This window comes from Rhagoletis zephyria, unplaced genomic scaffold (genome assembly GCF_001687245.7).
Source record: "Rhagoletis zephyria isolate East Lansing unplaced genomic scaffold, Rhagoletis_zephyria_1.1 Rzeph_scaffold_01075, whole genome shotgun sequence".
Lineage (NCBI taxonomy): Eukaryota > Metazoa > Arthropoda > Insecta > Diptera > Tephritidae > Rhagoletis > Rhagoletis zephyria.
In genome coordinates this window covers 115296-139884 of record NW_016158159.1, presented here as the reverse complement: position 1 = coordinate 139884, position 24589 = coordinate 115296, and the positions used below count along the sequence as shown (strand labels likewise).

The following is a 24589-nucleotide window of genomic DNA, read 5'->3' as shown; positions in this document are numbered from 1 at the left end:
CGTGCATAATGCTATGCACTCTTACGCACATGTTCAAACGTGCATATGAATGTACATACATACATACTACATACATACATACACACCAAATCGTACATGTGCATGCGGTAGTAGTGCAGTCGAACCGTCCTCATGTTGGCGGAAAGGTCGTTCACGAATATAGCAAGCCTTAGCTGGGCGTACAAACAAACATCCATATGTACATATACATATATGTATGTGTATATGTATGTACATAGTCGAAATTCTTCGGTAAATTGGAATTTGTCCCGCTTCACACTTTTTGCAAATACAGGCATTTTATACATATACATACATACATGTACATACATATATACATATATACTTACATAGGTATGTACGCATTCATGCATTTTCTTTTAAAAGTTCCGCTATATCGCTCTCCAACAAACGTGTTGTGTGTTTATTTCAAGAGTCACCTATTCACTAGAACATATGTATGTACATACATACATCTTACTGAAATTATTCCTGGCGATTTGTTTCAAAAATTCTCCCTTCCGCCTCCCCCTTTTCTCTGACTTTCCTTCGATTTTACTACATACATACATATTCCAATAGTCTACACTTCGAGGACGAAATTAATGCAACCTCTTACCCCACAAGACAACAAAATTAAGCAACCGATGAAGGTATGTATGTAGGTATCACAAAGTCTTCATCAACCTCATTTAAAATATATCATGGCGTCAACGACTGCATAACTAAGAAAGTGAGCAGCAAAGACGGTTAATGCAACTGCTGCAACCCAGTTGCCGCAATTACTGATGCCATTATGTATGCATGCATGTGCATATGTATGTATGTATATGCAGTTACGTCCTCATATGTGATGATTTGTTTTGGTTCCATTTTGGAGTTTTGTTGTTTTTCGTTTTAGCAGTTGAACCGTAGTGAACTTAAATTTACACTTAGCAGAAGCAAGCAAAATAATCAACAAACAACAAACAGCAGAAAGCAACCAATAACCAAAAATCTGAATAACCGGAAAAAGAGAAAAAGCATACATACATACATATGTATGTATCTGAAACAGAGGGCTGGGGAAATTATGCAACCTACATACGTAGTACGTACAACACAAGTACCGTAAAGTGCAACAAGCCAATTTGGTACAGAGAAGCGCATACATTTTTACATATATACAGGGTGGCGTTGAATAACCGTTACCCAGGTGTTTTGAATAATAAAAGGGTCCTTTACAGATTTTGCAAAAAAAAAAAGATTTTATTGTTAATTTTCCACAGATTTCACTTTAATTTTATTAATTAGTTTTTAAATTTTAACCTTTATTTGGGTTTGCCAGCGGTAAACACTTTGATAGAAAAGCGCAAGCGGCAACGCAAGTCTTCGTCAGTGAATTTATTCTATATCGTCTGTAACCATAGGTTAATTTTCTCCATTTTGATTCGTTTATACTGCCCCTTTTGTCCAACATAAGGCCTCATACTCAGAAATCGAATAGACTCGGAATTGGTCGCTAGGACGGCCATCCCTATACAGTTTTTCTTTTTTTGTCTGTTTTTTTTATACAAAGCCTAAGAAAAAATGCACCTGAAGAAGACTGGCGGCACGTACTTTTCTCTGCTGCTGACAAATGCGAATAAAGGATTAAAATTTTAAAACTAATTACTAAAATTGAAGTAATATCTGTGGAAAATTAACAATAAAATACTTTTTCTCGCAAAATCTAAAAAGGACCCTTTTATTTCTCGAAAAAAACCTGGGTAACAGTTATTCGTCGCCACGCCGTACATATATTTATAGGTGCAATCCCGTATTCCTCGGACTCGGACTAGTAAAACTGTCAAAAAAAATAAAAATTCGCTCAAAGCGAGAGAGTAACTGTGAAAAGTACGGAATCGCTTTCTAGTAAAAAATGGTAACTTCTGTCAACTTCAACATAACCTCCAAATTTTGGTTGTAAATGGGGGGTGGGCTAATTATATATCTTAATCAGCTTAAAAACATTTCGGTATAGTTAGAAATCCTCTAAAACCATTTTAATTATCATTTTACATTAAAAAAATGTTAAGTTTAAGATTTTACGACAATTAACACGTCTTGTGAATTCCCCTAATTGTCATTTACATATTCTTACATAAAGGTTTGTTTTCACTACTTATGTCAAATTCAATTGCATTTGCCATCAAATCATCGGTAAAGATATGGATAAAGGAGATGAAATTTTGTCAACATATCGACACATTTTGGCGTCAAAGTATGATAGTGAAAACTAGCCTTTAGGATGTATGTTCATACACACATATATTGACGTAGATACGAGTAAATAAAAAATAGGACACTGTACTCACTTTGCCTTTTTGAATATAATCGGCTGAGTCAATTTCACCATTATTGCAGAAGCGGGATGGAACACAGTCGTAGTCCTTTGAGCATATATCGTAGGGACGTTCAGTTGTTGTTGGTGGTGGTGGCGGAGGTGGGCGATATATACAGCACGTGTGTGTCGACGGCCTGCAGTTCTGAAAAGAGAAACAAAAGATGGTTCAAAACTTTGCTGGATGTGGATGGGGCGAGAAAAACTTCTCCAAGCAATGCTCTCTACCTGACTAAGTATATGTATTTCCCAAACTAATACTTTTGTGCCATCGCTGTACCTGCCATGAAAGAATAATCTCGTTGTCTTGCAATGAACATAGGCGACCAACATCTTTACAAAAGGCAGTCCCTATTATTCTGGCATAGAAGCAAGTATGTGTGTATATGTAAAGGGGGTTTCATTAAAGGTCATATGATTTCTTTTCAAAAACAAAACACAATAATTTTTGGTCTCAGAAGAAACGATGGATGTATTTATATGTCGATGGTCCTCCGCAATAACGACAAAACTCAAAACTCAAAGAAACAAAACCTCTCACTACCGCACAGTGTCAGATATGTCTCTAAAGAATTAGAAGATATGGATTCGACAAGAATTAGAGACATGTGTCACTCACTTTTCAGTAATGAGAGGGTTTTTAGTTTTGTCTATGTTGTTTTTGTTGTTTGTTGTTGACATACATACACACACATTAACCTTTAACCCACAGCAAAATTAATTTTGAGTTTGACTATCCCCGCCGAGAAACTAACGCTCTGTTATTATTTCTTTTTCAGACGCATTTCCTTATTAGGGTTTACAATGACGTAATTGGTAACCAATTTCGGTATTCTTTTGTCAAGTTTGCCTTGGATACGAACCGATTTCGGTATCGTCCCAACTTCAGCATCGATTTCCGTTCGGAAATAGAATGATGTAGGGTCAGGTCCCATTAGCCAAAAGAACAAAAAACGACACATATTACTCATCTACTGGAAAGACGTCGTAACCAAAAAAAAAAAAAACTTTTTTAATTAGGTATGCAAAAATGGGTGTTAGCCCTTCTTTAGATTTAATTTTAAGTTTTACATATATTTTTTGGTTTGAATACATATTTATGCTATTTTTCTGGAATTTTTTTATTTTTAACAAACGAGCAATATATTTGTACATACATATGTATATATTGCATCATTTGAATTCACAAGCAGTGTGAATAATTTTAGCCAAATCATTTTATAATAAAAATTTTTCACAATGATAATTATCGTCCAGTACTTCCTACATAAAAAAGCTACTAATTAAATAGTAACGCTAATGTGCAAATTGTTCATTTATTTAATTTAATAAACATTAGCGGGATTTTCAAGCCAAGATCGTTGTTGCCATTATTCAATACTCGCTTAATTATCTGCTACCAAATTGCACTTTTAATAAGCTATCGCGCTACTGGCGTTTATTCCAATCGCAAAATGTATCGCCCTAACTTGCCATAGCGTCTTTAATCTTTAAACCAATGAGTGGATATTAAAATAAGCTTATGTCATTAAAATTTATTTAAAAAAAATAAAAATAAATTTTGTCGAACATTACAAAACAATCAGGAAAGCCAATTTAAAGTATTCCGACTGCATTAAAGATCGAAAATATTATTTTCACATATTGCATTTTCTGTAAAAACAAATGCAGGTGGTTGGTGGGAAAAAGAAAACAATGCAAAGGGTGTTCGCTTGCAGAATGGGATACCGAGTTCACAATTGAACCGGTTTTTGTTTTTCTCTGGTAGTTAAGAAACTGCAGGGATTTCCAATTTGTTTCAAAGCTGAAATTACATATGTACATACATACATACATATATATACATGTAGTACGTACCAAACAAACTAAAACACTTACGTGTACATATGTATGTACATACACTGGCGGCAGAAATAATAGATTCGCCTTACTTTGAAGAGTTTTGGCTATTATTCCATGATTTATTTTATGTTAAATATGATTTTTTTAAAAGCCTGGCTAGCTATAAAACAAACACCATATTAATCCCATTTTCAAAATTTATAAAAAATTATAAAAATTCGACAAATTTTTAAACCTTTTATTCAGAATTTTTAGAAAATATTTGCTGGGCAGCTTTGTAGCCCATTCAACTTTAGTATAATAAAATGCAAGTTTCAAGTGACTAGAAAATACCGTTGATTTTTGACAATCTTTTTTGTTGACGATGCTAGGCATTTTCTTCCATATAAAAAAATTATTAAATCTCAATAGTATTTTGTAGCCAATTGAAACTTGCACTTTGTTATACTAAAAATTGAATGGGCTACAAAACTGCATAAAAAAAATTTTCTAAAAACGTTGAATAAAAAGTTTAAAAATTTGGTGAAAATTTGTCGAATTTTTGTTCAAAGCTTGAAAAGCGGATTTATATGATGTTTGTTGCAGAACTACCTAAGCTTGTATAAAAAAAAATATTAAACATAAAATAACCTAAATAAATATAGCCAAAATTCTTAAAAGTGCGACGTGTCTATTATTTCTGCCGCCATTGTATGTATTATGTTTCTGTGTGTGTGTATAAAGTATAAACAGTCGATAGGTCTGATAAAACGAAGGGCGTCTTGCAAGAAGAGTTAAATTAAATGTCGTCAATAAACTTAATTTCAAAAAAGTTACATAGTTACATAACAGTACTATGAAATGTTCATTCAATGCAAATACCTACATACTCGTAGTTTTACAAAACTTGTTGACAAACAAACAAAAAGACAAAGCGAACTATACTCTTTTGTGGTTGCAACATTAAATCCGTCTGTCAACCGTTTAATACACTGGGCAAAAAATCAACCAAAAATTCGTTAATATTACCAAATTCACAAACTTCAGAAGGAATCATTTGGTTAATATTAACAATTACTTGGTTCATTTCTTCAACAATGATTTGGTAGAATTAACCACACTTTTGTTTACATTAACCAAAGTTTTCGTTGTAGATTTTTTCCGTTCTGCATTTCACAGATTCTTTTTCATAATTCGGAGATATAAAACAAAAAATTTTATTATCATTTTAACAAGTTGCCTCTGACGATATTTGAAACGTTCTGAACACACCCATCTACAGCCGCTTTATAAATGTGTCTGCAAATGTTCAACTTGAATCAATTTTCTTCTTCGTTTGATTTGGCGAAGTGAGAATCAAAAAATTGTGTACGCCCAAGTATGATAGACATTTTATTTTATTTTATTATGTATTGTTTTTAAATGAATTATATTTTTATAAATCATATGTTTTCAGTCATATGTTTGGTCAAAAATATTGTTCTTCGAAAAAAAAAACATGCAAAATCCAACGGATATATTAAAAAAAAATAATTTTTTGTACTTTTTATTATACTAATATTATAGATTTTCATAAAAAATGCAATATAACGGGTGATTTTTTTGAGGTTAGGATTTTCATGCATTAGTATTTGACAGATCACGTGGGATTTCAGACATGGTGTCAAAGAGAAAGATGCTCAGTATGCTTTGACATTTCATCATGAATAGACTTACTAACGAGCAACGCTTGCAAATCATTGAATTTTATTACCAAAATCAGTGTTCGGTTCGCTTTACGTCCGATTTATGGTCTACATAATCGACCAAGTGAGCAAACAATTAATGCGATTGTGACCAAGTTTCGCACTCAGTTTACTTTATTGGACATTAAACCAACCACACGAATGCGTACAGTGCGTACAGAAGAGAATATTGCGTCTGTTTCTGAGAGTGTTGCTGAAGACCGTGAAATGTCGATTCGTCGCCGTTCGCAGCAATTGGGTTTGCGAAACACATTTCGAACCGAACACTGATTTTGGTAATAAAATTCAATGATTTGCAAGCGTTGCTCGTTAGTAAGTCTATTCATGATGAAATGTCAAAGCATACTGAGCATCTTTCTCTTTGACACCATGTCTGAAATCCCACGTGATCTGTCAAATACTAATGCATGAAAATCCTAACCTCAAAAAAATCACCCGTTATAATGCATTTTTCAAATTGAGAGGTTGAAATTTTTTTTTCGAATTTTGAACAGTGGAATCGTGTTTCTCGTCTCGAAATCTATAATACTAGTGTAATAAGAAATATATACATTTTTTTGTTTTGGAATAAATTCCGTGGGTTTTGCATGTTTTTTTTTTCCAAGAACACTACTTTTAGGTCAAGGCGTAATTGTGGCTCAATGGCAATATTTTTTCGTGAAAGGGATTTACTTTAGCTGCTGCTTTAAATGCTGCTTCTGTCGAAAGCGCTACGATTAATTCGCATGCAGTGTTCAAAAAGCACACTGTGCGGTTTGTGAAAGGACAAAAGATGTATTTTAAAATGCTGTTCATATTTTTCAGTNCAAGGCGTAATTGTGGCTCAATGGCAATATTTTTTCGTGAAAGGGATTTACTTTAGCTGCTGCTTTAAATGCTGCTTCTGTCGAAAGCGCTACGATTAATTCGCATGCAGTGTTCAAAAAGCACACTGTGCGGTTTGTGAAAGGACAAAAGATGTATTTTAAAATGCTGTTCATATTTTTCAGTTATGAGTTCAGCGACAAAATCTATTAGAAATGGCCAACTTCATATCAGAAAAAAATTTCAATTAGCACGAAATTGTTCCGAAAGTAGAATCACAATACCAAGAGTGTGATTGAAATTCTTAGCCTCGATTTCTCGACCGACTCAGATTTAGGGGTTGGGGGAAATTTCCTCTATTTTTTTGATTTAGAAATAAAAAGAAACAGGGTATATTTTATCGATTTAGAACAACCCTAGAGGGTGAGAGCATTAAAATTCGGACTTAACTTTTCCCACATGAATTTTTGGACCGCCTTAGGGCAATACATTTGAGCGCTTTGAGCGACCTCTAATTATTTTTTGATTTCAAAATAAAAAAAACAAGGGTATAATTTTTTTCCGTACAGAACAATCCCTGTGGTTCAGAGCATTAAAATTCCGCCTTTACTTATTTTGGGCCACCCTCTCGCCTTTTTTTCAACCTTAACGCGTAAACAGATGGCAGCGTTGATCCGGATCAACTCGGGAATTAACTGCAGTTGATCCGGATTAAGTTCGAGTTAGTCCGGATTAACGCGGCCGTCTGTTTAAGCTTTAAACGACTCTAATATCGACGACGTCCAATCCTCATGACTCATCACAGGCTATTCACTCTCAATTTGTTGCAAGAAAGCGTAAAGAATGCTGATTATGGTTCAGAGTAGTGAGAAGAACTGAACACTAAGGACCAGTTTTTCAAGTAGTAAGTATAAAGTAAGTAAGTTGTTTTTCAGTGAGGTTTCAAAGCCAATTTAAACTTCGGCTATTTTTTAGGGCTACACCTTTTTTTCCTTATGTACATATGTAACTAAAAAAACTGTATCTATTTATTAACCGATTTCAAAAAAATTAGGAACAGTGTTGATCACTTTGAAGGCCTTTAGAGAACTTTCCAAATTAGTGCCTCAGCGGCATACTCCATTTGATAAATATAGAATGAGTGCTGCCTTCAAAACTGTGCTTAATCCGATTTTTGTGGCCTCAGTAGCTATTTGGGCGTTCACATCTTTTAGCGCCATCGGGCAAGCAATTGTACAATATGTATGTATGTATGTACATGTATGATAACATTAGTATGTAGTTAGGCACATACATACATACATATATGTGAGTATGTATGGATGTGTAAATTTTCACAAATTACTGATGTCAGACATTTGCAACGAAATGTTGTTTGGACATTTGCATATGCATGCTTACAGGCACTTTGGCAAACTATTTCGATGTTTTTTAGAGATGGGCAGAAGCAAATTTATTTCTAAATATGTGTGTATGGACACTAGGGAGGAGAGCAGGTGCTTGCGACTAAAAATACCATGCCATATAAAATTAAAATTATTAAATCTCACAATGGAGTTATTTATTTAATAAATGTAAATCCCTTATCAGAAAATTAGCCTTATAAGAAAAATGAAAATATTATTATATAAATGGTGTAGATTTTTAAATTTTGAATGATGGTGCTTAGAGCTCAGCACAAATCTATTCAACGCGACAAGTAAATAATTGTTTTTTGTTTTTAATAAATGAATGATTTTCATACATAAAATGATTCAAGGGCTGTATACTGCATAAGATACTACACTAAATTTAATTGAGCTAAAAATCTCAAAGCACGCTTTCCACCCTAATGCATAAGTTTGCATCTAAAAATATATATATATATGTACATATGTATGTTTATACATACATACATACATAAGTATTAGCATATTTGACAAGTTATGTAAATAAGATACCACAATCACATTGACCCCAGAAACTATTTTGTGTTGCAGTGTTGACCAGAACAGAACACTGTGACGCAAATGCAATAGAATCAGCAACGATTAATGTTCAATTGCCATTGGTGTTGGCACATGTCAGCTTTTCAGAAAAAGGCAACATATTGCTTCTTTGTTCTACAAATGCTAATCACGTCCCATGCCAACTATGTGCTACATATGTATGTATGTATGTATGTATGTATGTATGTTTGGATGCCTTAATCATATGTACGTACATAAGTATGTTTGTATGTGAAAACGTGCATAAATTGATATGTATGTATGTGTGTACCCTGCAGCAAATGTAACTAACTATAAGTTAACTTGAAGTTGATTAGGAAGGATATTTTCTTTGAGGAAAGCTAACTATATTTGTATGGCGATGGCCGCGAAATTGTCAGGGGTGGTTACCTCTGCATTTGATGTTAACTAACTTGTAACTAACTAATCTTGGACATAAAATGTCAATAAGAAAAACCAATTTTAATTTTGTATAAAAATATTTATATAGAAGTTTGTTTATACAACGAAAACAATCTCCCGATTGCGTCTGCGTGACTTTTGAATTACTTGTCAACTAGTTTCTAGTTAGCCTTTTGTAGTTAACTACAAGTTATATATTTGCATAGAAATCCCGCAAAAAGCAAACAAGCTACAAGTGGGTTATTTTTTATCAATTGATAATTTTTTTCTGCCGGGTACACCTAGCGACCTGCATGATTACATTAAAAAAAATAAGCAACATGTTAATAACCGCCGATACTAATGCGGCGAGCGCACGCTACTAACAGAGTTTTTTGCACATTACCGATGATTTTGTAACCGGAAAGTTTTATTACCGAAAATTGTTCCCAATTCTTGTAACCGCAATTCTAGGTACTTTCCTAACGCTGCCAATATATTTAGCAATTCAGCTCTGAAGATTTGTAGAAAATCTGGTATTTTTTTGCGTATTAATATTTTGTTACCAGCTTATATGATTGTAACAAAATTTACAGGTTACAAAGTGTACAGAATGCGGAAAGGGTTTAAAAATGTACGATTATAGTGCTGGAAAATATTTCGCCTTTGAAAATAAAAAAATAAAACAGTGAAAATTTGGCGAGCAAAAATAAAACGCGAATATGTGGTGGAATTCAGATCTTGTGTGGTAGATATTTTCCAAAAACACCTCAAAGCTGATTAACACCTGATTAACAATGACGTAAACAGCAAAGAAATGAGTAACATGAGCATAAGGGCGTGTTTTCACTATGTCAAATTCAGTGGCATTTGTCGTCAAATAAGTGAAAACACATTATCAAATGAGATTATAAAGCGGTATATCGATTGATTTCGATCAGGCTAGATCTTTAATCGGCGATCTGTCTGTTTTTGGGCCATAATTTAATCGGTAAAGATATGGGGGTAAAGGAGATAGAGTTGTGTCAAAATATGTCGACAAATTTTGGCGTCAAGAGTTGTTGATCAAAACGCGATGCCGAGAAACTACTACGCTACTTTCGACCAATACTAACATACTCGTGCAGCTTCCTAGTACATATGTACATGTACATATGTATAGCAAATACATTTATATATATTTATTTTTATATACTTGTTCGATGCGATTTATTTGTATTTAGATTCTTTCATTGTTTGCAATTAGTTTAAAAATAGCACCAAGTAAAAAAAGTGTCATTCAGTAAATTATGTTATCTTTTAGATCTTTCAAGCTTCTGCCAAAAAATCCAGTGCGACGAGCATCGATATAAATAATGAATGTGGAGAATACTAAGTTTTTAGAAAACCATTTTGTATACAATTACTGGCATGGCGCAGTAAACAGGTGAAGTAATAACAAGTGGGTTAAATATATATTTTTAGAAATTGCGCAAAGATGAACGTTTTTTTTTTTTTTACTTTATACCGAGGTCGAAGGGGCGTACGGCACTCATGCCGCGACGTCGTTTTATTGGATAAATTGGATTCAAATTTCAAGTATCGAAAATTCCTAAATACACTCAAAAAAGACATATTTTCAAGAACTGTCGCATATTTTCGAACGAATGGAAGCTAATTAGAATAAAGCTTCTCAAAGACAACGAAGCACATTCACCACTTTCGTATACAATTAATATTAATTAAAAAAAGAGAAATCAAATCAGATTCTTTGATATCTGCACGTATAGTTAAAAAGACGAATCTTCAAGAAAACTACATAAATGTGCCTATTCAAGTGTAGCTGAGTGTAATTTTATTTTTACCAAAGATAGATTGTTTCATTATTGATAAAAATGAATGATTTTTCTAAAATTATAGCTCAAACGCCCATCGATATTATTTATTATTTTATTTTTTTTTTATTTATTAAAGCTTATACAATGTTATTAACATATGTACAACCTAATCATGCAGATTATTTATTATTATTTTCCATATAATATTTAATAGTAATAATATTTGCGAAAATTCGACAAATGTGCGAAAATTACAATTTGCAACGCTCGCAAACAACCAATTGCTAATGTTAATACATACATATGTATGTATGTATGCATGTACTATGCATGTAGATATGTATTTTCATCTACACTTCATAGTCGGTATCAATTTGAGCTTTCCGTCATCAAGAGGATTATTACGGTGTTTCGGTGTTGCTTGACAATCACAGATGTCAGATGTCAGATGTCGGTTGATCGGACCATACATGTGTGTATTGCCACTGTCAACTGCCGATTATCAACCAAAAACCAACAGCCAACAGCCAACAAGTTCTGCCGCAGCTGACAAGTGTATGTATGTATTTGTATACTTGAAAGCTTTTGCTTTTGAAATCACTAATTAAAATGTTTATTAGCTGGAACTTATGCCTCGCTGACTTAATGGAGTAACATCAAGTTTCTGAGCTAAATACACGTGGTGGAATTCTATGTATGTATGTATGTACCAGTACTCAATACTGGTAGTGCAAGTATGAGGTAATATATGAATGCCTCTAATACGGGGATCAATGTCGTAACATGCAATATGAATAAATATTAGAATAAAATAATATCCGATTTGAATTTGTGGTTATTTTTGTGTTGCCTACAACAAAAGAGTTATCAAGACCCTTTTGAAATGCTCTCTTACTTGAGCCAACAAAAGAAGCCTATAAAATTGCAGCAGCGGCAGCGGCAGTGGATTGCTGCGCGTAGACGATTTGTTAGCAGATTTAAATGCAATGCACTTCAATCGAAATAAGATAAACAAAGGCGCTGATCATTTGCCAAACAAAAGCATATTGTTAAGCGTAACAAACTATTCAAGGGTTTTCTTTTGTTTTTTGTTTTTTTTTTATATGATATGTATGTACTTTTCATTATCATCTTCTATTGCCCCATAATGAATTATAAACTTATTTATTTCAACATTTCGCTTTATATATATGTAATTACTTATGCATACATACATACATACATACATTTAGTTTATTCACCGCGAATCGTCCGTGACCTTGAATATGTAGTTCCGTTGCCGTAACATTAAGAGAAGAGTAAAATACTTGAATAACACCAAGTTTTCCTAATTCAAGTGATCACATTTTCTGCATATGTACATACATACATACATATATGGAGTCTTAACAATTAAGTGTCATTCAATTATAAAATACACATACATATGTATATATGCCTACATGTGCCTACATTTGCTTCGTGTAATGTGAAGACTTATACATATGTACTAGTGATAACACCCTAGTTTCGGGTGAATGCAGACCCGACGAACTTCGTCTCTCCCAAAATTAATTATTGAAACATTTCATTTGCTCCAACGCTTTCACCAACAATTTACGTTCACGTTCACGTTTTGGGCACGTTCACGTTGATAGCGGCAGAAGGAATATGCGCGTGAAGAAGTTCTTGCGGCAACAATGATCCGGTTCGATGGCGAATCGTCCTGGAATCTGTGCATAGTATAGTTGCTAGAAATTCAAAAATGGGGAATCATTGGTCCACAAAAATCGTATATGTACTATTGCATTTGTAGGCATTTATATCAAGACGTGTCTTTATTCTGTTCAGTCGCCGTGGAGCATAGACCGCAATGGTTCTCCTGGTTGATTTAACGGTGGTAATTTGACCTTTATCCCTGGTGTCTGCGCATGACATCACTTGACGATTTTTACCAATAACTCTACTCCTGAGCCTCCTTGCAGCTCTTTTTTTTTTACAATAGAATTGCCCCTACCGTTACCAATAAACATACATACATATATCTCGAATATGAGCTAAATTGGATAATAAATACGATTTGTAGTAATAACTCCGCTCCCGTTCCAGCCGACGTTTTAAAAAGAGCGTCTAACTTATACAGGGACCCGCTCAAACACAAAAAAAAAAAAAATCATTAAAATCGTTTCTGTCGTTTTGGGCGGAGTGCACTTATAAACACACACACCGAAGAATCTTCGGCAAGAAAATAACTTTTTTCGAGTACTACTTAAACACAAGTCTGTCGACAGCTAAGTCATATTTTCACATTTTATTTACTGACTTTACAATTTTTTTTTAACGGTTGGCATCATTTTACATTAAAACATTTATATTTTATTAATTCCGCAGAGAAAAAGTAATCATTTGACCTAAGGTGCAATGCAGAAAACCCGTATGGATATCAAATTAAAGAGAAAATTCTGTAGAATTCTTTAAACCAAATTAAATTTGGTTGCACTTTAATTTGATATACATATAACTCAATTCTGTAACTGCTTCAGGTCGCCCTAATTAACTCGTATGACTTAGCAATTATATATAGATTCTAAGAACATCAGAATAACAATTTAACCGCGATTTCTGAGTAATTTTGACAGAAGCATGATAAAAATTAAATTCTAATTGCGACATTTTGTAAAGCTGATGCGCCAGAAAAGAAAGGTAAAGTTAAACTGGTTAGTATTTAATTGGTTCATCCAATAAAATATTCTGCTAGTGACTACTCTGGGCGAAACCTAAGCTTTGGGGGCAGAAATTTTGATCAATCAGAATTTCCAAAACAAGACGCTTCGCTAAGTCAGTTAGACTTTCCGAAGACGTAAATTTACATTTACTTACATACATACATACATACATATGTATTGTGTGTTGGTTTATTATCACATTGAAATTCAAATTTATAGCAAAATTTAGTTTTTGAGCTAACCAAGGGCAACATGTTGCGAATTCCGGCTAGCTTACCGTACCGGCTAATCCGTTTCAAAAGCATTTTATATAAAACATTGTAGCATTTCGTCGTGGGCCTTCAACCGTTAATCGCAATCGCAACATTTCGGTGATGAGAAAAACTGTACTAAATTTCAGCTTGTTCGCCATGAGAATTGAATGGAAAATTAAATAAGTGTTTGCATATTGCATATTCTCATATTAGGCATTCAAAACGGAGAGACTCAGAGATTGGAATTTCCCAACATTCGTCATAGTCCATTAAAATACACAACAACAACACATGGAATCGCACAAATAAATCTCCACTAGCAAAACTTTAGCACAACACAGATACCGTTGTTTGCTGAGCAACTGAGTCTGCGATGTGATTGTGGCTGGTGATCCGAATAGCGTGGGGGCATTTCCTAATGCATGAATTGGAACGAATTGCACAAACTTGGAAACACAAATTTCTCACAGTGCTTTGGAAAGGCTAACATTTCGCACAAATTAAATGTGTGAATGAAAAAAAAAACATAGAAAAACTTGCAAAAATTGCAAAATTTATTGTAATCTGGCGTTTTCTTAAGGCAAAGCATCATGAACTTAACAACCTGTTGGCGGAGGGATTTTTCTCGATATGCAATAATTGAAACGCAAATTACTTTTTAACAACAATGGCAATTGCTTCATTACAAAGTCAAGTTTAATTCTCGCTGACTTCCCTGTTCACATAATTTTGTTTGCGCGTTTGCTAAGCGAATTCTCTGTGTTTTAGAAAACCATGAATTTACACTTAAAGTAATTCCCATAAGTGGCATCGCAGCAAAATTAAAAAAAAAAAAAAAAAACAGCAAATCGAAAAATCATCAGCGCCTACGAAAATGTCCGCCAACATGCTTTTATTTGAGCTTGTAGAAATATTCAGTAACTTGAAGTGTTTGTATATACATACATACATACATACATACATATGTATGTACTTATGGATGTACACTCATCGCTTGGATAAACACTAAATATTCGTGCAAAATGCTTACTACACTACGCTTTTGCTCTTATTGCTTGGGTGCCATGCTAGCCGCCAGACCGCCGAGCCACCGAACCGCCGAACCGCCGAACCGCCGAAGTTCGATGATAACTGCAAGTGTCAAAGCTTCAATTGGGGCTCGTTGAGTTCTACACAGACTCCAAATGGCATTGCCATATTTTGCATAAACGTTTACTCTTACATATGTACAAACTTAATTACGTACATACATACACATACACACACACATAGGCATGCATTTCAAATATTCATAAATCGATGCCAGCGCTGGTACAAAGAACAAGTTCGTTGCTAAAGTCTTTCGTTTGCGATTGCCCACAATGCGGACATTCAAATGCACTTACTACACACTTTAACATAAACATATATACATGCATATGTAAGTGGATACTCGAAGTGATTACGAAAGCAGCGCATTTAAATACATTTATGATTAAAAATCATTGAGTAATAATTTCCAAAACTATTAACCTCTAAAAACAAATGGCATGACCGATAGATGGGAATTTTTTACGGACTTTTTGAAGTTGTATTGTAAATCTTAATTTCAACATTAAGCACCCATGTGCGAGTATGAGTATGTGTGTATGTTTCTTGAGCACTGAAAATGTTTTTTGGATTAGATGCATTTGAATTATGATGCTTCACTTACTTGAGCCTTCAGCGCTGGGTTAGCAAAGTAGCCATCCTCCGTGCATTGCCCCTTCAAAACGCACTGTTTTCCCGCGGAGCATTTCAAGACCTCTTCTGGTGGCAAGTAAGTGGGACCTTGGAAGGGCGACGCTTGCCGACTTATAATGGCATGTTCGAGAAAAAGATTCGATGTCGGATTAATCGCTTGCGATTTACTTGGATTAGCTTTAATGCCGTTCTGATATTCGCCATTGAGGAACATATTCGACGAGTACTGGGCGAGTGTGACGCCACAACAAACAAGTGTGACCGCGAGCCCAAATAAAAGATGCCGATCTCGTAACATTCTATCAAATGCTATGCGAACTGTTCAAGCGTTGAAATATACGGCTGCAGAAACTGTAAATATGATTAAAAAAAATAAAAATCAAATAATGAATTAATTGGTTTGATAAGATTGTGAATGCATAATCGTAGATCGACAAAACAAGTAATTAAAATAAAGCCTACAATGAGCAATTTCTATTCCCTATCATCGAACGCAACTTGTTGCGCAGCAAAGCCTCGTGAACGTCTTTAATAAATTTACATAGAACATAACTTTAAATATAAATAACTTTCATTTGGAATATTTTCCCTTTTCTAGTTAATTTTGGAAATTAAAGTGAAAATGGAAACCAGATGCAATATCATTGCAAGAAAGCTTTTTAGAATAAAATCATCAAAAAAGCAGGAAGATTATTGAGACGATTCTGGAGGGAACGAACCTCTTTCCTGGCCGAACTACACTCGGAGACATGTCATGTTTCGTTGGAGCAAAACAGCTTTGGCCATATATGTATAAATCTGAGTCTTTCTGCTTCGCAGATTCGGAGTAGAATTTAAAATTCCTCCTAGCGCTTTAATTTACGCTTTGATGGCGGATATGAAAAATCAGCATCCATTCATACATACAATGTATACAATGCGCTGTGGTCAAAAGATTTACGCATCCCAATATTACCATTAAAGAGTTTGATTTTTTTTTTTTGGTTTTCTTTATCTTTGTTTTCTATCAGCAATTTTAAACAACAACCAAATGATTGACAGATTAACTGCTAAAAGCGGCAGGAGGAGCTACCTTACATGTTGTAGAGAATCAAATAAGGCGTGAACGAACGCTTCAAACGTCAAGACTGGTGGTGTTAAACAAGAATGTTTTGAAACGTTTTGAGCGTTATCAGTCAGCAAAATGCGCTGCTGCAGACTGCACAAGTATGTATGTATGTATGTATGTACATACATATATCACGTTTTTGTTTACATTTTGTGTAATGATTTATAGACTATCGGTCGACACCGTTATGTGGTACATATGTACAAATGTGTATGCAGCAGTAGGTCTATGTATGTATATATTTGTGCATACATACATGTGCATAGTGTATAGAGGGGCAATATGGGGGCACTTCTTGGAGTTTATTTTCTTTCATCTAGACAAGCTTCTATTCATGTTACTAGTCGCTTTATTACACTGTGTAACAGTGAAAATTTTCTTTTCTTTTCTAGTGATGATTCTCAAAATTATGATTAAATGTATTCCAACACCCTGTATTCTCAACTTATTCATAAAAAAAAACAAAAACATTTTTACGTGATCGCAGATTAAACAGTTTGAGAAAGCATAACATTTGAGGATGTAGATCGAATTCTACCGATTCGTATGAGCTCTGTTTGTCTCTGAATTAGAAGTGCTGTATTCAAATACTTGAAGAAAATGGTTATGGTAAGCTAGCACTAAATTTTGTTAATAAAAATGTCTTATTATGCCGCATTTCCATAAAGTGTTGAAGTAACAAAGAAGTAATTAAAAAAAAAAAAACAAAACCGACTTCAATTCTCATATAAAATATATATATATATATATCATGATCCAACGATCGGAACTAAACCAGCTTAATATGGGACCACCTCTGAGACACTACCTTTCCGATGCAAAAAGAATTATTGAAATCGGTTGACGTGGTCCAAAGTTATGCAGTAACATACATACAAAAAAAAAAAGTATTCAGACGAACTGCTAACCTCCTCCTCTTTTGAAAGTCGGCTAAAAAAATATATGTATTTTATGAATATATTGGCATGAGATATATTTTGCAGTGCTCAACTTTGTCAATAAATTTTTGGTCATTTAAGGTCCAGTGAACATCCGGTACCAGAGTAAGAACAAAAAAATTTCTTGTTTTGTTTGGGAACAAATTCTATTGACGATGATATTAATATTTTTTTTACAACGCAGTTTATTTAAAATAATACAGAAAAAAAAAATTAAAATCCGTTATAATAACTGTCTTTCTATGAAGAATTTATTCCAATTCTTTTTAACAAAATAATTACCATCTTTCTACCTTTATTTGAATTTAGAAAATAAACAAAATGTCAAAATTAAAAAAAAAAAATTAAAAAAATGTTGCCAAATTAAATTCAACTGGTATTAACTAAGTTTATTCATTTGAAACCTGCTGGACTACAGACATATGTAAGTACACACGGTTATACATATATATGTATGTATGTATGACTAAAATCTCTGGCTAAAAATTACAAAAAACATCGCAACAAGAATGTGCTTAGTAATTCAATAATAAAAGCTAATAAAAAAAATTAAGTTGCTTAGACATAAAAAAAAAAAAAAAAACACAAAACAAAACAAAACATTAAAATTTATCTATTCAACCAATTCCTCATTACCCGTATTTTTAATCAAATAAAAAAAAAAGCTAAAAGAGCGGACGTACATACATATGTACATATATACTAACTGAAGAAAGAACCCAGATTTGCTATATTAAGTCAAACTTAAAAATAACTATGCACAAATACATGTGTATGTATGTATGTATGTATGAATATAAGTATAACTGTATATCCGTATCCATATAATTAAATAAATACGTACATATGTATGTATATAAAAATAAGATGAATACCAAAGTGATTACTACATTTGGCATCGTGACAAATAACAAAACAATAAAACAATCATTTGAATGTAGATTATTTAAAATGAGCGGATGAGTAGGAATCAAATGTTGTTTACGATCTGCTATTCTGTTTCAAAGTTAGTTATACAAAACCATCAACGTCTTCACACTTTATTATTCTATAAAATATACATAAATGGAGACAAACGAGTGTGCGAGTGTGCGAAAGTGTGTGTGTGCGAATGTGCGAGTGTGTGCATGACAGTTGCTTCTTGATTTATTAAGGCAAATTTAAATTTAAAATTTTTTTAATTCCAGTTTCGCAAAATTTTCAACTTTCTATTTCTAAATATTTATTAAGATTAATCTGAGGGAAAACCAACTTCATTCGTCCGAATACTGGTATAACCCACACAGATTAGATACATCCATATATCCAACAATAACGATAACGACATGCAAACGACCATATTTACGTATGTTAATTAGCTATTTTCAAGCACTTTGATCTGAGATTTACTCTTTTTATTAAAGTGGAAGCAGCAGCAAATACAGGTACCTACGATGATACGTGTATCTTGTTTTCTTTTCGCAAAAACCAATTTGTCGATATTCTTCACCCACCAAGCTTCCTATTTTGTTTTGTTTGCCGAGTGACTATTTGTAAGAACTTGGTGAAAGAAGCTAAAGAAATCGTTATGTATGTGAAAACAGGTTGCTGCCTACCTGAGTGGGATGTGGTTAAATATGTCAATATATGTATATACATATATACTTACATATGTGTTACATATATATACTTACATATGTGTTTGTGATCGCAAGCACTAAATAGGAAACGACCATTTTTTTTATATCCGAAGGAATTTAATTTCAACTCAGTGAAAGTGAACCCGAAGTTGAGCATACGATTTGTTTGTGCTCCGATTCGATTTTTAGTTAGAGCAACATCCAAAAGAAGTTTTTTTCTAATAGTAGTTCTCTCTTCGGCAACCAATGACAAGCAGTGTTGCCAACTTCCCGAAGACCCAAAAATCCCGTTCTCCTCTGAAAACCGCCCTGTTTATCCCATTTTGAATTCGAAAATGCCATTTAAATGGGTGGGCCGCGGCTTTCACTTTTCTTGCGTTGCACATAGCCTTATAAACACAGCTGTAATGCAGATATCTCTGATATAGTATCTATTTTTTTTTTTAATCAAGTTGACAAGACCTTTCTCGCGTGTTGAAGGTGACAATGCAAAAATAAAGAAATGATTATTGAATGTCCTACCCATCACAGCAAAATAACCCCACTCGGAGGTTTGCCATTGCCTGCCGATCGGCGCCCGCTGCTAAGAAAAAACCTTTTTACTACATTTTTTTTTGAGATGTTGCTTGAACCCAGGACCTGCGATGTGGAAGCGCGCACTGCTTACCACTACATATGGTTGCCAGTCGTACTCAATTTATCAGTACAGTACTGATTTTTCAACTCTTGCACTGATTTTATTCATTTCTTCAATCAGTACTCTAATGCCCTGATTTTTCAAAATTTGTACTGATTTGTACTAAATTTTCAATTCAAACAAAATACTTTAAGATTTTCTTAAGGTTTTTACATAACGTTGGAACTTCCTTAAACTGTACTGTAAAAAATAATGTACTGCAGAAAATAATTTAATTGTAGTTGATATGTTTTAGATAATGTTTGATATGCCAAAGAAATTAATACAACAAGTAATTTTTAGCAAAAAAAAAAACCGACTTAAAAAAAATTTATATATCTATATATTTCATGATCCAATGATCGGTCTAAACCAAATTAGTATGGGACCACCTCTGATACACTACATTTCCGTTGCAAAACGAATTGTTGATACATAAAAAAAAAAAAAAAAAAAAAAAAAATATTCCGACGAACTGATAGCCTCCTCCTTTTTTGGATGTCGGTTAAAAAGATCAATCGTACCAGTTGCGATAATATGATGCAGCTTAAATTATTTTACAAGAAGGCTGACATTTTTGCCGAGTGTTGGTAGTTATCTTAAAAATAACTTTTAGTTTAATAACAACAAATTTGAATATTCGAATGATTTTTACCTATAACTTACAATTCTTTTTTTTTTTGAATTTACTGACTTTGTAAAAGAGGTTTGCATACAAGACACAGATAGATACTAGATACTCCTTTTAACGAATTCTTACTCTTGCAAAGTTTTTGCGAAATTGAAAAAATTATTTAAGCCATGAGGAAATATACATGAAGTCCTTAAAAAGTGGTACTTTTCACAGTTTGAAAAAATATTTAATTTAGTTTTTTTTCAATTTCACACTCAAACGACGAGCAACTTATAGGATCTTAAGAATAAAGTATGTTTTCTGGCCTAAAGAGGTAAATCGGCTTCTAATTCAAATTTTTTTAAAGTGAACTTTAAATTAAAAGTGATTTTAAAATGAAATGTTAAAAACAAGAACTCTGGAGTTTTAAAGTATTTTCTGTTACTCATTCATACATAATTTTGCTTTGAATAAAAATGTACTGAAAAGTACTGATTTTTTTAGCATGAAAAAATCGAATGTACTGATTTCGCGCATAAAAAATTTGGCAACCCTACCACCACACCACACTGGGTAACAAATTCATCTAGTCAAAGAAAATGAGAATATTCTATATAAATTATCTAACTAAGTTTTATGCTTTTTTAGTTTCGTCTTGAAACAGTTTGAAACTTGTCAAATTAAGGGTTACTTAAATTTTAAGCAAAAACGAGTTAAAATGTCGCATTACGTTGGAATGCCCCATATATGTATGTTTGAATAAAGAAATTTAGCAATGACTGAAAAGCAAATAAGAAATAAAAATTAACCACAAAATTGTATATATTTAAATAGAAATCTCATAATGAGACGCAAAATCCCACGCGTTAAAATGAACTATTTGAATAACCTAGTCGCAGAATATATATATATATATATATAGTTTTTTTTTCTGCAGATATAAGCAAATGTCAAGGACATTGATAGCAAAAGAAAGTTTTCTGAAAAAAATGAGACACTTGTCGAATAAAATGGTATTTTTTTTTTTTTGTTTAACAGAGGATGTTTGCCTTTTCTGTACACAGAATTGTGAAAAATTTAATTTTGTCCAACAAGCTGTTCATAGCATCCTTTCAAAACATGAATAACGAAATACCGTTTTCTTATTAAATTTTGGTCAAATTGCTAAACTCAATATCTTATTAAAAATGCATACATTCTTCTTTCTAAATCCATCTTTAAACTTGAACTTATTTAACAATGTTTATGAATAAGTTGAGAATTTCAGCGTGTCAGAAGAATTTTAAAAACAGTTTTGTAAATTACTCGATCAGCAGCACAATTTTTCTAGGCGACGTAAAAAATTCGAGCAAAATTTTTTTTATTTTTTTATTTCGCCACACCGTGTAATTGAAGATATTTAAAACTGTTATAAAAATATAAAAAGTACAGATTTTTAAAAAATTAATTGATATCTTTCGCAAATGTTCCCCGCGCACAGGCAAGAGATCATTTTGCCTCGGTACTTTTTTATCAACAGTAACGCAGCGAAAAGAATAGATATCAAAATAAAATATATTTAAATTATTTTTTATGGACGGAAGAAAATCAGACTGTCGTCACACAGGACGGATTTCACCCTTTTACATACATACATACATACATACATACATACTATGTACATCGGTATGTATTTTGCACTATTTTTTAACTACCAGTGTCATACATACATATCGTCTTTTAAAGTACAAAACCGCGTAACTGACATTTGCTGCCAAAAATTGGATTTGCTCACATAAGCTCTGAGTTCTGGGTCTGCCTTCGTCCTGAAATATGCTAGGCACAAATGCGATTGCTTTATAAAAAAGAGAACCGTTTTGAAATATGAGTGTTTTTACTCTCTAGAAAATAATTTCTACAACTTAACATATGCGGTTTTGCATTTGGTTGATACGCGGTTTTTTTTACTTTAAAGACGATATTTATTTAAGTACAATGTGTAAATACGTATACATATGTATACATGTGGTTTTATTTCACTTTTGCACAAAATAGACTGTTTTTATAATATTTATGTACATATGTATATTTATGTATGTATGTATGTGCATACACATTTACAGCAGACACGATCAAATCAATTAATTACTTTCTAGCAACACTTTGTGCCTTCGGATAGCTGCGTGCAAACAAAACAAACAAACAAACAAACATGCACAGCTACATATGTATGTATGTGAATAAATAGTTTACATACATATCAAGCCACCACAGTTCATGCCCACGTACGCTTTAGTGTTAATTAGAAGCAATTATGCGATTCACTAATGCATTTTGTAATAAATCAACAGCCAACAAAATCAAGTAAAATTATTCACTTTTTAATAAACAGCGTAATGTCCTACATCAAAGAGTTTTTCTTTCGAAATCCTTTATTAAATGCTTTAGCAAAATGCTATTGCTATTTGATATGGATGAAATAAAATAACCATGCCGGATCTTATGCACTAAAACACTGATATCCGTTTTTGGTAATATAACTTCTTTTTTTTTTTGTTATAGTTGAGGTTTATATTTTTGATTTAAAAAATCATTTACAAGCGCTTATTATTCTTCTCTTCCACATGTATGTATGTACTTCGTATTGATGTTTAAAAAGTTTAAAATTAAACGAAGCAAAAAATTTGATTGTTAAACTCACTTGTTGTTATTTTTGTTTGTTCGTAGCGAAAAATAAGTTTGTTAAACTAAAGACACGATCGCACAAACAGAGAACTTGTAAACGTTTGTATCAATATTTTCGTAACATCAGCCTTTTATACGCCACTGTAGTAGGCTTTTGTGGGTGAGCAACGAACGCTCACAGTCTGCATCATCTTTTGACGTGCCACAAGTTGACGACGGCACCGAAACGCCAGAGTTGGGAGACGAAACCGAAACCAAAACCAAAACCCAAAACCCAAAACCAAAACAAAACAACGCCAGCAGCAATGAGTGGTGAGTGGTATAGACCACTTGCACAAGCGTCACGGCGACGCAAATTATTCGCTCCACGTTTTCTTGGCGACACAACATACTTACATACATACATACATACATACATATGTATACAACTCCCGCTCTCTGTCTGTTAATTATCAGACAGCCGCTGAAGCAGCGTTGCCGAAAGTTTTCGCTAAAAATTCGTCAATTTACCCTAAAAAATCGTAATTTCGGCCAAAATTTTTCGTTAAATTTTGATGTACATATTATACTTTTTTACTAGGCCAAAAAAACAAAAAACAAAAAAAAAAAATACGACACTTTTTAACAATAAAAAATACTAACTAAATTAAATCCAGTAAATATTACCACAAAATACTTAACCGAAGGGAACCCACATTGCATACCGGTTAATACAAATTGGTTTGTACTTGTTAACGACAATTTAAATTACTATTAGGGAATTCACTTAAACACGAAGAGTACAAAACTCGAAAATCTCGAAAGTTTTCGAGGCTGTTTTTGGGAAAAGCAAAATATTGGCCAAGACTGAAATTTAAGAACTACCTTTCGAAGGCGTTTTCGCAATTAAGTAGTTTGTCTACTCCGCTGGTCTGATGTTTTTGAAGATTTTTTGATCCAATTTAAAAGTGTAACACTAGCATTTATTAACTGATGGATACTCTTGACTGAACAAATTCCCTCTGCTATTTTTCTCAATTCTAGAGCATCAAAAGTGTATCCAATCTGCAATTCGGATGAAGCAGAAAATATTCATCATTTCATTGGTTTGGGCCCTATTTTCAAGAATATCCGTTTTATGTACTTCTGAAAAAAAAGTTTGAGATCTGTCTGAAGTTATAGACATTCTAGGCGTCTCTAAATATGTAAAGCTATTTGCAGATATTTGCGTGAATGCACTAAATATAGGAATCTTATAATAAATGAATTTTTAATTAAATTTAATTTTCAATGTATGCATCGTTCGCTTACATGCTCCAATCTCTAGTAACTCTAGATTACTTTTCATTTAATGTAACTTACTTTAGTAAATTTAGTTTTCAGAGTAACTTTG

At 33.1% G+C, this 24589-nt stretch overlaps 1 protein-coding gene across 5 annotated transcripts in view; it reads right to left on the bottom strand.

Annotated features, from left to right (window-relative positions):
* Positions 1-23377, bottom strand: part of scaf (inactive serine protease scarface) — a 31408-nt gene extending 8031 nt beyond the window's left edge. The window contains exons 1-3 of one of the 5 annotated variants that reach the window (XM_017615816.1): positions 23234-23377; positions 15571-15950; positions 2337-2507 (exon numbers count right to left, since the gene is read on the bottom strand). In XM_017615816.1, coding sequence (XP_017471305.1) covers positions 2337-2507; positions 15571-15897 — 498 coding nt within the window. In that variant the 5' untranslated portion in view covers positions 15898-15950; positions 23234-23377. The other 4 variants (XM_017615812.1, XM_017615813.1, XM_017615814.1 and 1 more) reach the window with 4 other exon arrangements.
* Between the last annotated feature and the right edge of the window lie 1212 nt (positions 23378-24589).